The sequence below is a fragment of the Ceratotherium simum genome, chromosome 24 (assembly GCF_057802395.1).
Source record: "Ceratotherium simum simum isolate JZ-2026a chromosome 24, ASM5780239v1, whole genome shotgun sequence".
Taxonomy (NCBI): domain Eukaryota; kingdom Metazoa; phylum Chordata; class Mammalia; order Perissodactyla; family Rhinocerotidae; genus Ceratotherium; species Ceratotherium simum.
The window spans coordinates 44095783-44113712 of record NC_141923.1 but is presented as its reverse complement, the minus strand read 5'-3'; the positions used below and the strand labels follow the sequence as shown (position 1 = coordinate 44113712).

Below are 17930 nucleotides of genomic sequence, written 5' to 3'. Positions count from 1 at the left end.
ACTTCCAAACAGTGCTAGAAAATGGAAGTTGAAGATACACTCTTCATAGTTTAAGTTTTTAAGTCTTATAATGCATCAGTTATAAGAGTCATTCCTTCTTTTCATTAGGTACAGGGGCAAAAGGAAGGTTATTTTGGCTCCAGCAAAACAAATTTATTGTCATTCTGCTGAGGAGCAATCAGCTGGTGTGGAGAACTGTTGCTCTCCCACTGCCATCCACTGAAGTCCTGCCTACCATTTTCTCTTGGTGATCAGAGTGACCGTCCTGGAAGTTATTCCTTAGGTCTGGGCTTTTCCTTTTCAAGAAGCTGTCAGTTAGCAAAGGAACTTGGACCCAAACACTGCTTTTGCCTTCCTTGAGTGCTGTGTAGGACTGGATGACATTTGCCCTACCACCTTCCTGAGCTCTCCAAGATGGGGCTGCAGAAGCACGGAGCACAGAGCAATCACTAGAACCATGGCACTACCAAGTTCATGGCTGGCAAACCAACAGACACGGCCCCATGTGCTCCTAGCTAGCAAAGAATGGGATCTCTTAAACCATCCCAGGGCCAAACTTCCCTTTGCAGGAAACCAGGTCGTTTCCTCTGCTTAGGCACCACAGTATCCAGAATATTGAGCAAATGTGTTTGTAACAATCTCATTACTACAGTTTTTTGCTGTGTGTGAGACACTGGAGTGTTCTTTTAAAACATAACTTTCAGAGATAAACAGATCTGGATTTAAATCTGGGTTCCATTATTTATAAATGTGTGACCTTGGACATTTAACCTTTCTAAATCTGTTTCCTCTTGTGTTAAAATGGGGATAATAACACCACCTTAAAAGGTGGATGTTACCACCAATGATGATGAAATAAGATAAGATATACAAGAGCACCAGCACAATGCCTGGCATGTTGAAGACACTCAATCATTTTTTTTAGGGAGGACTGAGTCTATTTCCTAGTGTTCATTACTGACCTTAGATCCTCCTCTCCCCACTCCCCATGTCAACTCAGCTCATATTCCAAAGAGATGAAATTGTGGATATTTGCATGAAATTATTTTACATCATCTCCTATTGACCAGTTAACACAAAACCTACCTGAATTTTTTCATTGGAGATTGTTTTTCTTGAGCAGTGGCCAGATGACCAGAATAATAGACTGGGAAAAACATAATGTTCCAGTTTGTTGAAAACCAAGTCATGAAAAATGGACAGTAGAAGTTCTTATAAGTAATTTTTACAATCTGTGTGGTTCCAACCCAAGAGGATGACACTGACAAGATGATCAAGAGTCCCCAGACGGCCTTCAGAACGACGGACGTGCAGGACCGGCAGCGAGCCTTGATTCTGTTTTCTTGGCTGCCATTCTCAGGATGAGTCTGTGTTCCATCATCCCCTGAAATCAGGAAAGGAATACAAATGTGCAGAAATCAGGTTGTAAAACAGCAATCAAAGAGGCAGACAGTAGAATCCCAGTGTTTTTCTTTCCTACCATCATTTGAAGAAACTAATAACTCTGGCTCATTTTCTCTCCAGAGTCTCTCTCTGCTCTGTAAGGTACTGTATGTATCTGGAACCCCATGCAGGCCACGACAATGCTCATGAACTTGGTGGATGCTGTGCTGTTCTCCAGTGTACCCTATGCACTTCCTTGTGAAAGCAATACACATCTCAGCCCCGAAGACTTGGGCCTTGGCCACAGGACCTGCTTCGTCTAATCAAATGTGAGCAGATGTGAGGTATCCCGCCTCCTGGCCCAAGCCTTAAGAGGCATTACAAGGTCCCACCAGCTCTCTTGCTCTTCTTCTCTCTCACTAGAATGGAAAATCCCATCTAGGAGCTGTTTTTTTGGTCTTTGTGGGAGAATGAGCAAAACCCAGCCAAAGCAGCCCTGTATTTGCTGACACGAAAAGTGAGTGAAAAATAAGTACTGGTTGTTATATTCCACTGAGGTTTTTTTTTTTTCTTTAAATTACAGCAAAGACGACTATTAAATTGAAAAGCAACATGACCCAAGAACAGAGCAAGTCCTGACCACGCAAAGTCATTTCCCACCTCAGAACAAATTACTATTTAATATATTTTGGAGAGCACAATGAGTTCTGCTTTGTCTTTTAACATTTACTAAGAAAATTTAGTAGCATTTTTTTCACACTAAAATACTCAAAGCTCTCTGAAAGGGACAATCATAAAGGCCTTCTCCCCTGATAGAGAAAACAAGTTCAACACAAGGAATTTATGTATCTATCAGGAAGTTTGAGCAGAGGTCACCCTGAGTCCCTGTGCTGAGATCCCAAATGGGAGAGTCCTGGGGGAAGGGAGGCAGAATTATCTGCAAGATTCTCTTGTGTCTCCAGGTAACTCCCTTAAGCACAAGATTTATCCTGGGGGTTAAGAAAGTGGTTCAGCCAACAGATTGCAAGTGGTCATGGATGGGTTTCTCACTTTACCTTTCCAGAACCTCCTGGCTCTCCTGCTGAATGTGTTCCTACTGCTTAATGAGCTAGTGTGACTGTCCCATTGGGGGTAAAAACTTTCACCCAGCTAAGGCTTCCTGATATAATTATTTGGGGAGAGGGGGGAGCAAGCCTTGAAAGTGAATTCTTCATTGAGGAGTATAAACCAAGTGAGGATGAACACAGCAATTACTACATGACTTCCAAGTCTTATAAACAATACTGAATTCTCAGGGCCTAGGCCTCCAGAAGATGAAAAGTGATATTCTTTTATTTGTTTATTCAGCAAAATCTATGGAGACTATCAGCAGCTAGTTAGCTAGTTAGGTCCCAGGGGTTCAAAGATAAAAGATTTGAGCTTATGGTCCAGTGGAAAGCCAGAAAACACATCCAATACAATGTAATACAACATCTAATACAATGGCAGATACAAGGCCATATGGAGGCAGAGGAGAAGCACTTCTTAAGAGGTGGGGTGGGAAATGATCAGGAGAAACTTCCGCGATGCAATGACATTGATATCAGTCTGGAAGTATGAGTTAGCCAGCTCCCTTGACTGTGCACAAATACCTGCTCTTGATAACTGATCTGCAAATTCCCTCTATGACCATATGGCTTATGCAGTGAGTAGCAGGAAAACACTAAAATGAATAAGGGGATAGAATAAGACACTCTTGTGTTGAGAGGCTGGGAAGGGAACACAAACTTACCCAATTAAGTAGGTATTATCATTACCATTTTACAGATGAAAGAACTGAGAGTTGTGTTAAGGGTTGTCCAAGGTTGAACACAGGGTCTAAACTTTTTATTCTGAGTCTCATTCTGTCTAGGTTTCAGGCTTGAGCTCTCCGTTCAAGCACTAGAAGTTTCAGAAGTGGTTTGGAGAAAAAGTTCTATTTCCTGGCGGTAATGTCAGTCTTGCATGAGACTTCAGAGGAAAGTGTTCTCTTAAGAGAAAGGTGTACCCTACTACACTTCAGATCACATTATTCTCAGGGACTGTCTCAAGAAGAAGGGATGATTCTACAAAGATTCTAAGTATCCCTTTGAGGTGACATCTGCCTGTGTCGTCACCTTCTTTGAAGATTGCTTCTGTAGCACCATCGAACCATGGACAGTACTTTTGATGACACCATAGTCACCTAAATCCCTCTATAGTATTGACCCATTCTTCTTCTGCTAACTAGACTCAATTGTTGCCAATTCTATAATTTTACCATCCATAGATACCATAGAAAGACTGGGTCTCCAGAGCTCTTCTATTTTTCTGACAATTTTTAACATGATTTTCTATAGTCCTGCTTAGCTTTATAGTTTTGTATATATTATTAAAATTGATTTACCAGGAATTCCATCCATTTCTATGAACCTTGATTGGAGTCATACAAATTGATGGTAGAGGCCACTGGAATTTGGAAACTTGAGTGTAAGTCCTAGCCCTGCCATTGTATGGCCCTGAGGACATGTTTTATTCCAGTCTTAGCTCCTTTCTCTGTCAAATAGTGATAATCTCCAGCTCATGGGATTCGTTCTGAGGTTAAGCACCATAACATTCATGGAGCATGGTGAGCTGCTCTTGAGATTATTCTCCTTTTCTCTTTGGTGCCCTGGAAAATCCCCAAGTGCCTCTGAATCATCACAGAAAGAGTAAATTATGTCCCATGTGATCTTTAATGGTATAGTCTTTGAAATCTGTAATCTATATATGATAGATAGGGCAACTCTTTATTAATCAGCATATTCAGTTAACTGGAATATTCTGTTCTGCAGATAACTGGGATAATAGGAATATTACTGCAACTTATTAAAGCCAATTAAAACTTCCTGAAGATTGAAGATATAATTTTCTTTACTTTTTTTTTTTAAAGAGTTTTAGCCTTGGGGTCCATAGTTGACAAGATACCATTTTAAAATATTGTCGCTTTTTGAAAAATATCTTTTCTTATATAAAAAACCTCTTCTCAAATTAGTAGGACCCTAGAAGAAGCTTTTACATCTCCTCTATACCTTCATTTGCCCCCCATCCCTCACTGAGTCCCCTGAATTGCCATTTCTCTTCTGTTTTTTTAAGCCAATTTTCTCAAAGTTCTGGGGGCTTTTTGCTTTTTTTTTTTTTTTTTTCCTACTCATTTATTTTGGATGGAGTATTTTGTTGTGTTTGCTGTTATTGTTTTTAAGGATGGTAGAGATTTTAATATGTTGCTGGTCAAGCTGAAGGAACAAATGAAGAAGGAGATATTGAACATGCAGGAGAAGAGATGGAGAGGAGGTGATCATGGATACAGGAAAAGGAGTTAACATTGGAACGGTAGAGAACACACAAGTCAAAGGTGGTCCCACGGTAATGGTAATTGGCAGACAAAAGAATAGAGACGTTCTGAGGCAGAGACGGAAGCATCTGTTAACATACAATTGTTTTGCTCTTTTAGGGAAGTAGAAGTGTGGTCATATGATGAGAGGAAGTGAGTGTGCACTCAGGGCTTGAGAGCATTCTCTGGGGAAGGCAATAAGATGTTCACCCAAAAGTAACAGTATTGGGCAGCAGCCTAGTGGACCCAGCTGCATTTACAAATGATAAATTTGCTGGGAAACTCATGGGTATAGTTATGAGATTTATTTGGAATTCCAGTAACCCAAGTAACCCAGGAGCTGGTGAGTGGTCAGGTGGATGTGAGGAAAGGTTAAAAGTCTTGACTGATCAGTAAACGCTGACCAGGGAGGCAAGTGAAGGGTCCTGAAGGATACATAAAATTGGGAAAAGTAGGAGGGCTCCAAGGACTGGCAGTCCTGACGAGGACAGGAGCAGAGTCTGTGATTTTACTGGTGTTTTTATTCTTCTCAGAATGGGCACAGTGTGCTATTACAGAATCCCAGAGTTCAGATAAAAGATGCTTGCTTTTGGCGCCAGCCAGGTGGCACAAGCGGTTAAGTGTGCGCGCTCCGCTGCGGCGGCCAGGGATTTGCCGGTTCGGATCCTGGGCGCGCACCGACGCACTGCTTGGCAAGCCATGCTGTGGCAGCATCCCATATAAAGTAGAGGAAGATGGGCACGGATGGTAGCTCAGGGCCAGTCTTCCTCAGAAAAAAGAGGAAGATTGGCATCAGATGTTAGCTCAGGGCTGATCTTCCTCACACACACAAAAAAAGATGCTGGCTTTTGTCATCTTGAAGATGAGAAAACTAGTTACCTTATAAACCTCCTTAGATGTCACTGTTTAACCATGTGTTAAGCTCTTCAATGATAGGTTTTGATATTCAGTTTCTCTGCTACACCGTACACCACCGATAGATTGAATCTACACATTTCCCTTCATCCTCCTCCCACTTGCTAAACCTTCCCCACACCCACTCGTAAGAGTCCATGTAGCATCTCTGCGTTCTGTGCCAATAGTGAGATCTTTCATGGCTGGTTGGAAGGTTACCTACACATACTATTAGTTAAGAGGAGGTCACCAGCATACCTGATCTGTTCTGCCTCTCGACTCTATGTCCACAAACTCCAGAGGATCCTCGATTCTGAAGTTCAAGAATAGGAGCGGAAGAATCTTCGGTGACAGATAGAGGGGACAGTTGTCTACTGATGCCACTGTGTGAACTGGGGCAGTTGGCTCCGGGTTTACATCGAGTAACTGATGATCTAGAGGTACCTGGAAAGAAAGAGTTCACACCTATTTGAGAACTTCCTGTAGGAAAAAATGGAAATAGATTTAAACGCCTTGGCAGTGAAACGTATGGTGGCAACAATCGCAGTCCTGATAGAACATCCTTTGAGCTCATTTCTAATTTTATAAAAGGGGCTCCTAAAAAGAAAACACTAAGTTGGCAAGGTTTGTGTCCCTAAGATAAAGAGTCTTTTTAGATAACGCCGTTAACTAGAAATGAACGTTAGAAGATGGTGTTTGGGTTGATATATCTGTTCTGAATTATAACTGTTAACACAGTCGAATAGTTTACCTCAAGGAAAGCAAAGTGTTTTGTTATGCTTGCTTCCTCCCTTTTCTTCCCAAGGCTGACTGTTGAGTTTCTCACTGGTAAAGCTGCCAACAATGTCACCTATCAAATCCACTATATACTTTTCCATCAGATTGATCACTAAAATGCAACTTAGTTGTATCTCCTCAATCACCTCTGGCCTTTATCTACTGTTATAGACCAAAACCCAGTCTTCAGGATCCTCCACAGGCTAAGTCCTTTCCTATCCTGATTAACCTTCCATGAATCCCCAACCCAGGGTTGGCTCCATGGGCCTGCGACCAGTGCAGTCACACAGGGCACTGGGCTCAGAAGTCCCCTTCTAGCCCGCATGCACACACCTGGGGGTTGATGGCCTACAATTGCCATCTGGAAATTCTGAATACTTTTTTCTTTCAAGTTGTGTTTTGTAAGTGAGTTCTAATGGGATAATGGAGCACACACGGGGACTTAGAGCCTCAGCTCAGGAATGGTCTTGCTTCCTGTTGTCTCCCTGCCTCCTGGGGTGGGTTTTTAGCTGCTCACTACCTTGTCCCTGCCTAGCAACCTTACAGGGGCCTAGGCACTGGTGTGGGAAGGGTTGGGGTCTCAAGGTGGGGCCCCCAGTGTCTGTGGGGGCCTGCAGTCACCCAGCAAGTAGCCCCATCTCCAAGGGAGCAGACATTAAATAGCAAATAAAAAACACTGTGGCACGGGGGTGGAGAGAGAGAGAGAGGAAGGGAGGAAGGAAGGGAGGGAGGGAGGAAGGAAGGAAGGAAGGAAGAGGAGAAGAAGGAAGAGAGAGAGAAAACATAAGAAAGGAAAAAGCCATTTTTCTGCTTTTTGAATAAGGGGCCCTACATTTTCATTTTGTCCTGGGACCTCAAATTATGTAGCCAGCCCTGCCCCAAACTGAACACTCCACTCCAATGAAGCTCGTTCTGCCTGTGTTCTGACGCCTTACTCAGTACTGATGGCTTTTAAGCCTTTGGGCTGTTTCTCTACCTGGAATGCAGAATCTACTCAAATGCTTGAACGCTAAGATGAAGTCCTGATTGGTCCACATGGTCTTTCCTGTTTGATCACATGCATCTGTACTTTCTGTGAACTTTTACTGTCTGAGCTCCTTTTGACAGCAGTCATGTGCTGGCTCCTCAGTACTTAACTTTCTCATGTGTGAATGCTTCGACTCTCCCCATCTGCGTAAGCCGCCTGACATCAGAGACTGTTCTACACACACACAGACACACACACACACACACACGTACACAAACTCACTTTCTCTCTCTCTTTTTGAATAAACTTTTAATTTTGGAATAATTTTACATTTATGGAAAAGTTGCAAATGGAGTTCAGGGAGTTCCCATATACTCTTCATCCAGTTTCTTTAATGTTAACGTCTTACACAAGCCTCGTACATTTAAATAAACCTTGACGGTTAAGGTCAAAATTAAGAGATTAACATTGGTACATTACTATTACCCACACTCCAAACTTCATTTGGATTTGACTAGTTTTATCATGAATGACCTTTTTCTGTTCCAGGATCCCATCTGGGACACCACACTACATTTAGCCATCAAGTCTCCTTAGCTGCCTATGGTCTGTGACAAGTTTTCAGTTTTTCCCGTTTTTTCATGACCTTGACAGTTTTGAGAAGTGCTGTTGAAGTATTTTGTACAATGTCCCTCCATTGGGGTTTGTCAGATGGGTTTTCTCCTGGTTATATTGGGATTGTGCATTTTGGGGAAGAATACCACAGAGACAGAGTGGCCTTATCACACAGCAGTCGTTGCATGCTACCAATGTGATTTATCACTGATGATGTGAACCTTGATCACTGGGCCGAGGAATTGTTCACCAGGTTTCTCCACTGTCTTTTTCCCCTTCCACACTCTGTCCTTTGGAAGCAAGTCACTGAGTCCAGCCCACACTCTGGGGTGAGGGATAGGGAAGTGCTAAGCTGTATCTTCTGATGGGGAAAGTGTCTACATATGTTATTTGGAATTCTTCTGAAAAGATTTGTCTCTTTTCCTCCCTTTATTTACTCAATCATTTATTTATGTCAGTATGGACTCATGTATATTTATTTCCTACTTTGGGTTATGATCAAACCCGGATTGTTTATTCTTTTGCTCAAATTACTCCAGCTTTGGCCATTGGGAGTCCTTTCAGATTGGCGTCTGAGTTCCTTTGATGTGTCCCCATTCTTTTGTTTTTTGAACTCTTCCTTACTTCCTGGCACTACAAAATGCTCCAGGCTTATCTTTCATTTTCCCTGCCCCGCTCCTAGAATCAGTCATTTCTCCAAGGATCCCTATTTCATCTCATTGGAGAATGGTGTTTAGAAACGAAGATCTGGCTGTGAGTGTGCTCATTGTTATGGGGGTTCCCCTCAATCTAGGTCGTCTCAGTTGTCAGAGCTAGGAAATATGTATGTCAATCTACATGTATACATATATCCATAATTATTTCTGTATCTATCTTACTCTTTTTTTAATAATCTCTAAGAACCAGGTAAAATGTTCTATGCACAGTGTGACCTCAAACAATACCTGTTGATTCTGATGAGGATACAGGGGTGATTAGATGTAGGGTACCAGAATAAACTTGGGCACTGATGGGCATCAGCTCCAAGATAGGTGTATTGCTCTGACCACTCTCTGGGGCGTTTGTGTTTGTTCTTGCTTGTAAGTTATGAGTTTCTTTATTCTCACTGATACGAGGTGGAATACAGAGGCTATCATTCCGTCTGGGTCATGAAGGCTATGTCTTGGGGTCTGTGCCTCTGAGATGGGAGAAAGGAGGTAGAAAACTGTCAGATGAAGAGAAAAATCTTGAAATAGCAATGACATCTTGGCTTTAATTTGGCTTTGAATACATAATGTTTTGTACTATGTGAGTAATCTGATTTGAAGCACTCAGATCAGAACCTCAAAAAGCAGTGGTGTCCAAAACAAGAAAGCTTGAGTTCCTGAACCATCATCTGTAACAAGAACATAGTAGGACAGCAGTGTAACTTAGAAGCAAGTGTTAGTTCCACAGTCCAGGCCTCTTCATCTATGACAAAAGTATATCTTGGGTTTTTTTCTTTTTTTTAATTTTTTTTCCTCAATCTTGGGAAAAATAAGTAGAAGGATATAAAAATGTAGTTAGGTGTACCATCTATTATTAAGTGCCTCGAGTTAACCAATTAAATTTTATTATTTAATCTTGGATTAAAAAAATAAATATACAGCTACTCAAAAAATCAACAGAAGCATTACTTACTGATTACTATGCTTAAATTAATGCTGTTAATAGTGTTATTATAAAAATGTCAGAAATACATAAGATGCTTATTTTACATATTCAAAATATTTCTCGTACCTTTCCTAACTACGTTTCTAATTGAATATTTCAAATTCAATAACAAGATGCTGTCTAAAATTCAGTGAACTCTCATTTATTCATGCTCTTCAAGAGGGGCTGACACTCAAGTACTCCAAGAGTCATTCTTAATTTATTTTTCAAGTATCTTTTATAATTTATTATTTTTTTTGAGCTGTGCCTTCTCATGTTTTCTTAGGTTAATATCCGGTTTCATTTTGTGATCATTTGGCAATTTCAAGTGGAAAGGAAGAAGTCCAAAAACAGGTTGGGTAGTAAATTGAGATAAAATATTGGGCATGATTACCTAAAAAGTTGGTAAATCGTGTGTAGCTAGCAAGCGTTGGATTTATAAACCAAACTAATGATTTCTCTTGCTTTCTCATTTTCGCTGAGGTATTATGTCCTGCCTCCTGTACCTCCCACAATTTAGCTTAACGCCCATTGCCTGCTGCCAGCTGCCTTCCACTGGCTGATTTGTGGAAGAGATCCAAGAGTAGTTCAGCCACCAGAGACATTTTAATCATTGTCCTAAAAAGGCAGACTTTAAACTTCAGAGCCAGGCCCAGCGACATGTTCAGGACTTGGGCCATGAAACAGTCATCTCCAATCCTGGAAATAAAGACGCTGCCCCATCCTATATGGTCTTATGCCACTCAATTAATATAAAGCCAGCCCTGACAAAAATATTCAGAATGTCACCTGGGATGCAGTCAAGGATCATAAATAAATCATATCTATTTTCTATTATATATGCCACAGTCAGTGCCTGGGCATTGCAAATTCAGTTAGGGAACAGTGTTCAGACTTTAATAGATATTGAGAGTAAACTGTATTGGGTGTGATCGGTCAGAAGTCTCTCATGAGTCACATCAGATGGTCCCCCATTTCTTGTGTAAAGACATCTGCTCACCTGAGCCATAGCAGTAGGGCCCTCTTGTGCCATTTTCCATATTTGTCCAGGCACACGAATACAATTTCTTCATCTGCATTGGTTAGACTCTGTATGCTTCCAAAATCAACTCAACAAGTAGTTATCAAGCACCTAGGGCATTCTAGGGCAGGTATTGTGTCAGGAGCAGGAGTTAGACAAACAACGAATACACAGTCCATGCCTGCATGGAGCTCTCAACGTAGTATTAGCGTCAGATGTGTAGCCAATTCACCATAATTTAATGTGAACTGGATGGAGAGCAAGAAGAAAGGGAGTGAGTGATTCATTCAGTCTGGAGCAGGGAAGGCTCTGTGGGAGGTGATATCAAAGTTGGCTTTGAAGGTTGAGCAGGACTTTCCCAGGCAGAGTTTTAGGCTGAGGAATAGGCAATAGAGTCAGAGGAAACTGTAGGAGCAAATACTCAGAGGTGTAAAGTGCAGGCTATGAAACTTAATGGTAAGATGATCAGCTCAAAGATGCTGGATTCTGAGCACAAAAGAGCATTGAAAATCCCATTATTCTACCCTTGCCTGTTATTCAAAAAAGAACTTTGGTCTAATTGAGATGCAGACAGAACATAGTGGTTAGGAACTCAGACTGGTTTAAATCTGGGAGACCTAGTAAGAATCTGGGCTCAGCCATGTATCACTGTACAATATTGAGCCAGAAGATGGCCATGTAATCTCTCTCAGCCTCAGTTTTCTCTCCTGTTATACCCACCTTTGAAGATTGTTGTGCGGATTAAATGGCCCATAGAATGTACTCAATAAATGCAGACTATTATAACTAATATTGAGCAGGTAAACAAAAATGACCATTAGTGGTACTTTATCAATTAGAACATTTGACTTCATATAATAGAAATCCAAACTGAATTGGTTTAAGCAAAAATGGGGAGTTTTTAGGAGCTTAGCAGCCAAGGGACAGGACGGCCAGGAATGTCCCTAAACCTCAGCAACAACTGGAACCCGGGGCGTCGTGGAGTCGAACAGTCTCCCCATCTCTCTCTGCTGGGTGCCAGCTTCATTTCTTCTCACTTGGCTGCCGCTTGCCTTTGTCTGCAGAAAATTTGGTTGTTCAAAGCTCCCAAGTGTCCAATCTCACAGCTTTAGATTCCTGGGAGAAATCTAGTTGCCCAGAATCAAAAATCTTGAGGATAGAACTTGTGTCTTATACCGACTCCTGGTCCAATTTCTGTGGCCAGAAAACACTGCAATAGGCTGCAGCTCCCAGGAGTGGAGGGGGTGGAGCTGGGCAGAGAGGGCCTTGGGTGTCCACTTAAAACTTCAAGCAAAAAGGGCCAAGAAGAACTACAGCTGCTGAGGAAAGCAATGGCTGTTTCTAAACAGATGGAGTGTCAGGTGTTGGGTTCTCGGCTAACAACCTGCGAGACCAAGCCGATAAAGATTAACTAGGAAGAGATCTTTGGAAAGTAGATGAGGAAGAAGCAAAGTGTCAGATAAGTTTCTGTGTGAGCAAGTGCAAGATGACTTGGAAGATAATAGACCAGAGTCTCAGAAATCATTCAAACAAGGGCCCTGCCATGGACTCTTATCTCCTATGAGCAGTTCTCTGCTCAATGTCAATGAAACATTTGGTTCGACTAAGCACTATACTGAAAACTGAGCTAGAAATGTTTTCCTGACTAGCCCCAAACTATGGTGCGTGCTTACCTGAAACATCACGTGTAGCTCTGGTGCCCAAACCTACAGGCAGAGATAATGGAATTCAAAAGGCGATTACACAATCCAGGGGATGGGGATGGGGGTGGGGTTGGGGGTGGGGTGGGAGCTGCTATATGATAAGAGGCAGCATAGTATTCTGGAAAGGCTTCCCTGAAAGGCAGGACACCGATTGGCTATGTTGTCTCAGGTAAATCACCTGACCTCCCTTTGACTACGTTCTTTCTGCTCTGAAATTTAAGGATTGGACAAAATGACTTCCTAAATTCCTACAGTTTTTTCTTCTTTGATTTAAAGATGTTTCAAACAAACACCTGCAAATTATGTTTAAGCATAAAACAAACTCTATTTTCAATTAACTTTTTTATAGCCATTTATGTTAGTCAAGGTTCCAGAAGGAAGAGAGAGCGAACTCAAATTAGGGTAATTATTAAAAGGGTGGGCAAGGTATAGGGCTTTAAGGGCAGTTGGACTCTAAGTCCCCGACTGCAGCATCACCTGGGAGCTTGTTAGAAATGCAAATTCTCGGCAGCCTCCTCAGACCTTTTGAATCAGAGACTCTGCAGTGGGGGGGTAACTTGTGGTATAAGGAGCCTTCCAGGTGGTTCCAATGCAAGTTAAAATTTGAGAACCACTGTGTGTGAGAAACCATAGGGGTAGGGCAGTATCCAGGTTAAGCAACAGCTCTTACTACTCTTGGGCCTGAAGGGACAGGGGAGGGAGTGATTAGAAAAATCTGGAAGGAGAGGGTTGCCTGATTTGAGTTAGGACTTTTCATTAAGGTAGGCATCTGGCTGGGGGATCCTGAAAATACTCCCTTCCTTTGATATCCTGTAGGGATTCTCCACTGGTCAATAAACTGAACCCAGAGAAGAGCAAGAGAGCCTGTTGCTGTAGTCCTTACAGTTCGGCTGCCAGACAGAGAGGTGGGAGAGAGGTGGTGAGAGAACCTGGAGGGGCAAAGAGGAGGCATCCCATATACCATGTTTCTACAATAATAATATTATAACTACGGAATCAGGGGTTAGACCACATGATCTTCTAGCTTTAAGCCTCTGATTGATGATTCTTCCAACCAGTCTCTTGCAAATCATATTTTAAGCATAAAACTAGCTTTGACTATTTTCAACTAATTTTTTATGTGTGTTTCTTTTAAAGATCCATGATCTTTTCTGTGAAGATGTTATAATCACTGAAGAAACATCAAAGATAGAAATGTAATCCTGAATTTTGACTTGGAGTTGGTTGGAAGCCATAATTATCACTTTGACATTTTGTCTTATAAAAAGAGATAAGATATCAATAATCAATAAAAGATTATGTGAAAAGCTATATTTCAGCTTATTTTTAAACTCATATTTCATTGAATTACAATGGCAGCAAATATTCCTTGTAGTAAGGGAATATTTGCTGTCATCAGTATTGGTTGAGTTTTCATAGAAGTCCATGTGGAATTTGCCAAAAACTTACTCTCTTCTTAGGTAAACACTTAGCCCTAGAATTATTGAAAGGGGTCAGCACAGTGGATGGTTAATGCACAAGAAATATACCAACTTTCCATTTCAGTCTGTACCACCTTATTCTTTAATGGCTGAAAGCTGCAGCACAGTACCATTTTCTTTATCAAGTACTTTTCACTCTCTGTAGCTCTGAACACTCTTGAATCATTTCATAGAGAAATATCTTTTAAAATAACCTGACTGTTGGTTATATTATTATCCATATTTTGTATGACTTATATGTTTCATATTTAAAAAATTTCTGATTTGCTAATTATCATATTGCAAATGGTAATCAAATGCCCATTATCTAAAACCTAGATTTTCAAAATATAAATCTTAAATATTTGAGTATTTATACATGTATATTAAAGTGACTTGTTAAACCAATTAAAAGCTAATTCATTTTTATATACTTAAAATCTGTACTTGGAAGAAAGGACTAATAATTGTTATATTTCTGCTACACACATCTTGTCCCTAAAACAGTATTAATTTATCCTATCTGGAATATGACTTATTTTCTCTACTTATAACTAACTTTGAAACTAAAGAGAGGAGAGAAGTCAAGATGGCGGCATAGGCAGACTCTGAACTCACCTCCTCCTGCAGACACAGCCAATTTACAACTACTCGTGGAAAAATTACCCATGAGAGAGAACTGAAAGCTGGATAAGAGGAACTCCTGCAACAAAGGACAATCCTAATTGAGGTAGAAGAGGCAGAAACTCCCTTCTGGAGAGGAAAAATGCTGCCTTCACAAGCCGCAGCACCTCATGGCCGCCCGGGAGCAGCCCACAGGTCTGCAGCCCTCCCTGGAGGAGTGGGGCCCTGAGCCAGGGAGCGCCCCCGCTGTGGGCATTTTGTGGACCCAGCACAATCGAGACAAGTGGCATAATATCTGACTTTGCCTGCTACTAAAACATTGGGGAGTACCCCCAGAAAAGCTGGTTCAAAAAGAAATTAAAACCAGCTCTGAAAGGGCCCACGCACAAACTCACCCGTTTCAGAAAGCAACCTAAAATCACCAGAAAGAAAGGTGCACAGTGCTTTGGTGAAAAGAGACTCACCTAATAGGCTCTGAGTGCATTGCAGTGAGAGGTGAGACCTCTCCAGGGACTGGGACATTGGCGGCGGCCATTGTTGTGGCCTGGTGTGGGTGTGCTGACATGGATGCCATTGGAGTTCTCCCTGGGGCCTGCTAGCCCAGGGTCTGCCCCACCCACTAGAGCACGGATTTAATCCAGCTCAGCCAGGGCAGGCAGCCCACCCTAGAGACTGGCCCCCACCCAACAACAAGCCCTCGGGCAACTTGTGGGCCTGCATAGATTGGTGACTGGATTCTCTGCAGCCTGGTGACCAAGCCCACTTCAGTGGGGCAGGCCGTGCATAAGGAGTGGGTGGAGAGTGTAGGGCGGTGGTGGAGTGTGTGGGGCTCCCACCTTGGAGAGACTGGGTCCACTTCAGGAGGTCAGGGTGTGCACACGGGGCAGGACTGTGTTGACTGTGTGTGTGGACCTGTGGGCAGTGGGGCGTGTCAGCTGCAGAAGACTTGTGCTTCTCAAAGACCCACATAGAGGGTTTGTCCCACCTTCCAAAGCATGAAACAGTTGGGTGCTCTCGTGCCTGAGGCCAGCCCCACCCAGCTGCAATCCTCAGAGAGCTGACAAGAGCCCCTAAAGCCTGGAGGCTTATAGCAGTTGTAAGCCCCTGAGCCTAACAACCTGCCATGCTGGGGGCCTACTCACTTAAAAGAAATACTGCAACACTAATGTGATATTAGAACTTGCAGCCAACTGTGCTGGGGCTTCCCACACCCGATAAAGGGACTGAAGGGCCCACAACAACTACAGGCAGCTGAGCATTACAACAGCTGGCCAGGATCATAACTCAACCTCCCTGGGCGCCTACAGGGAGAGCAAACAGGCCACAACAGAAGGACACACATAGCCCACATAGGGGTCACTCTTGGAACATTGAGAACTGAGGGAAGCACACTGCAGGCCTCCTAAGGCATCACTTGTATAAGGTCACCTATCCAAGAGCAGGAGACGTAGCTGACCTACCTAATACACAGACACAAGCACAGAGAAAGAAGCAAAATGAGAAGGCAAAGGAATACATTCCAAGTAAGGGAACAGGACAAAACCCCAGAAAAGGAACTAAGTGAAACAGAAATGAGCAACCTACCTGACAGAGAGTTCAAACGAAGAGTGTTAAGGATGCTCACTGATCTGGGGAGAAGAATAGATGAACTCAGTGAGAATGTCAACAAAGAAATGGAAGATATAAAAAAGAACCAATCAGAAATGAAGAATACAATACTGGAAATAAAAAATTCACTAGAGGGACTCAAAAGCAGAGTAGAGGATACAGAAGAACGGATCTGTGAGCTGGACAAAAGACTAGAAGAAATTACCCAAGCTGAACAGGTAAAAGAAAAGAGAATTTAAAAGAGTGAGGACAGTCTAAGGGACCTCTGGGACAACATCAAGCATACTAACATCTGGGTTATAGGTGTCCCAGAAGGAGAAGAGTGACACAAAGGGGCAGAGAATCTATTTGATGAAATAATAGATGAAAACTTCCCTAACCTAAGGAAGGAAACAGACATCCAGGTACAGGAAGCACAGAGAGCCCCAAACAAGATAAACCCAAAGAGGCCCACACCAAGACACATTATAATCAAAATGTCCAGAATTAAAGATAAAGAGAGAATCCTAAAAGCTGCAAGAGAAAGACAAGTTACATACAAAGGAATCCCCATAAGGCTATCAGCTGATGTCTCAGCAGAAACTTTACAGGCTAGAAGAGAGTGGCACGATATATTTAAAGTGCTAAAGGAAAAAACTTACAGCCAAGAATACTCTACCCGGCAAAGTTATCATTCAAAATGGAAGGAGAGAGAAAAAGTTTCCCAGACAAGCAAAAATTAAAGGAGTTTGTCACCAAGAAACCAGTGCTACAAGAAATGTTAAAGGGACAGATTTAAGGGGAAAAGAGAAGATCAAAAATAGGAAAAATTATCTATTCCATAATAAGAGGGTAATGGATACAAAAGCACAAAAAAGAGTTTAGATATGATATCAAAAACATAAAATAAGGGAGGAAAGGAGTTAAAGAGTAGAGCTTTCAGACAGGTCAAACTAAAGAGACCATCAATTCTGTATGGAGGACTACTAAAACACTGAGAAAAAAAAAAAACGTTAAAAAATGGCAGTAAGTACATACTTATCAATAGCTAGTTTAAACATCAGTGGACTAAATGCTCCAATTAAAAGGCATAGGCTGGCTGACTGGATAAAACAACAAGACCCATATATATGCTGGCATACAAGAGACACACTTCAGACCTAAAGACACTCACAAACTGAAAGTGAAGGGATGGAAAAAGATACTCCACGCAAATGGCAATGAAAAGAAAGCTGGGGTAGCAGTACTCATATCAGACAAAATAGACTTGAAAACAAAAACTGTAAAAAGAGACAAAGAAGGGCATTACATAATGACCAAGGGAACAATCCAACAAGAGGATATAACACTTGTAAACCTCTATGCACCCAACATAGGAGCACCTAAATATATAAAGCAATTATTAACAGACATAAAAAGAGAAATAGACAATAACAATAATAGTAGGGGACTTTAACACTCCACCTACACCGATGGATAGATCATCCAAACAGAAGATCAATAAGGAAACATTGGCCTTAAATGACACACTTGAACAGATGGACCTAGTAGATATATACAGAGCATTCCATCCAAAAACCGAAGAATACATGTTCTTTTCAAATGCACATGGAACATTCTCCAGGATTGATCACATATTAGGCCACAAAACAAGTCTCCATAAATTTAAGAAGATTGAAATAATACCAAGCATCTTTTCTGACCACAATGGTATGAAACTAGAAATCAACTATAGGAATAAAATCAGAAAAGCCACAAATACATGGAGATTAAACAAAATGCTACTGAACAACGATTGGGTCAATGAAGAAATCAAAGGAGAAATCAAAAAATACCTGGAAACAAATGAAAATGAAAA

General features: G+C 41.7%; 1 protein-coding gene across 1 annotated transcript in view; it reads right to left on the bottom strand.

The window, feature by feature from the left end:
• The window catches only part of SLC35F4 (solute carrier family 35 member F4), a 248266-nt gene that overhangs the window by 23582 nt on the left and 206754 nt on the right, over nt 1-17930 (bottom strand). The window contains exons 2-3 of the mRNA XM_087448449.1: nt 5906-6091; nt 1087-1384 (exon numbers count right to left, since the gene is read on the bottom strand). Of these exons, the coding sequence (XP_087304575.1) occupies nt 1087-1384; nt 5906-6091 (484 nt within the window). The remainder of the gene's footprint in view (nt 1-1086; nt 1385-5905; nt 6092-17930) is intronic.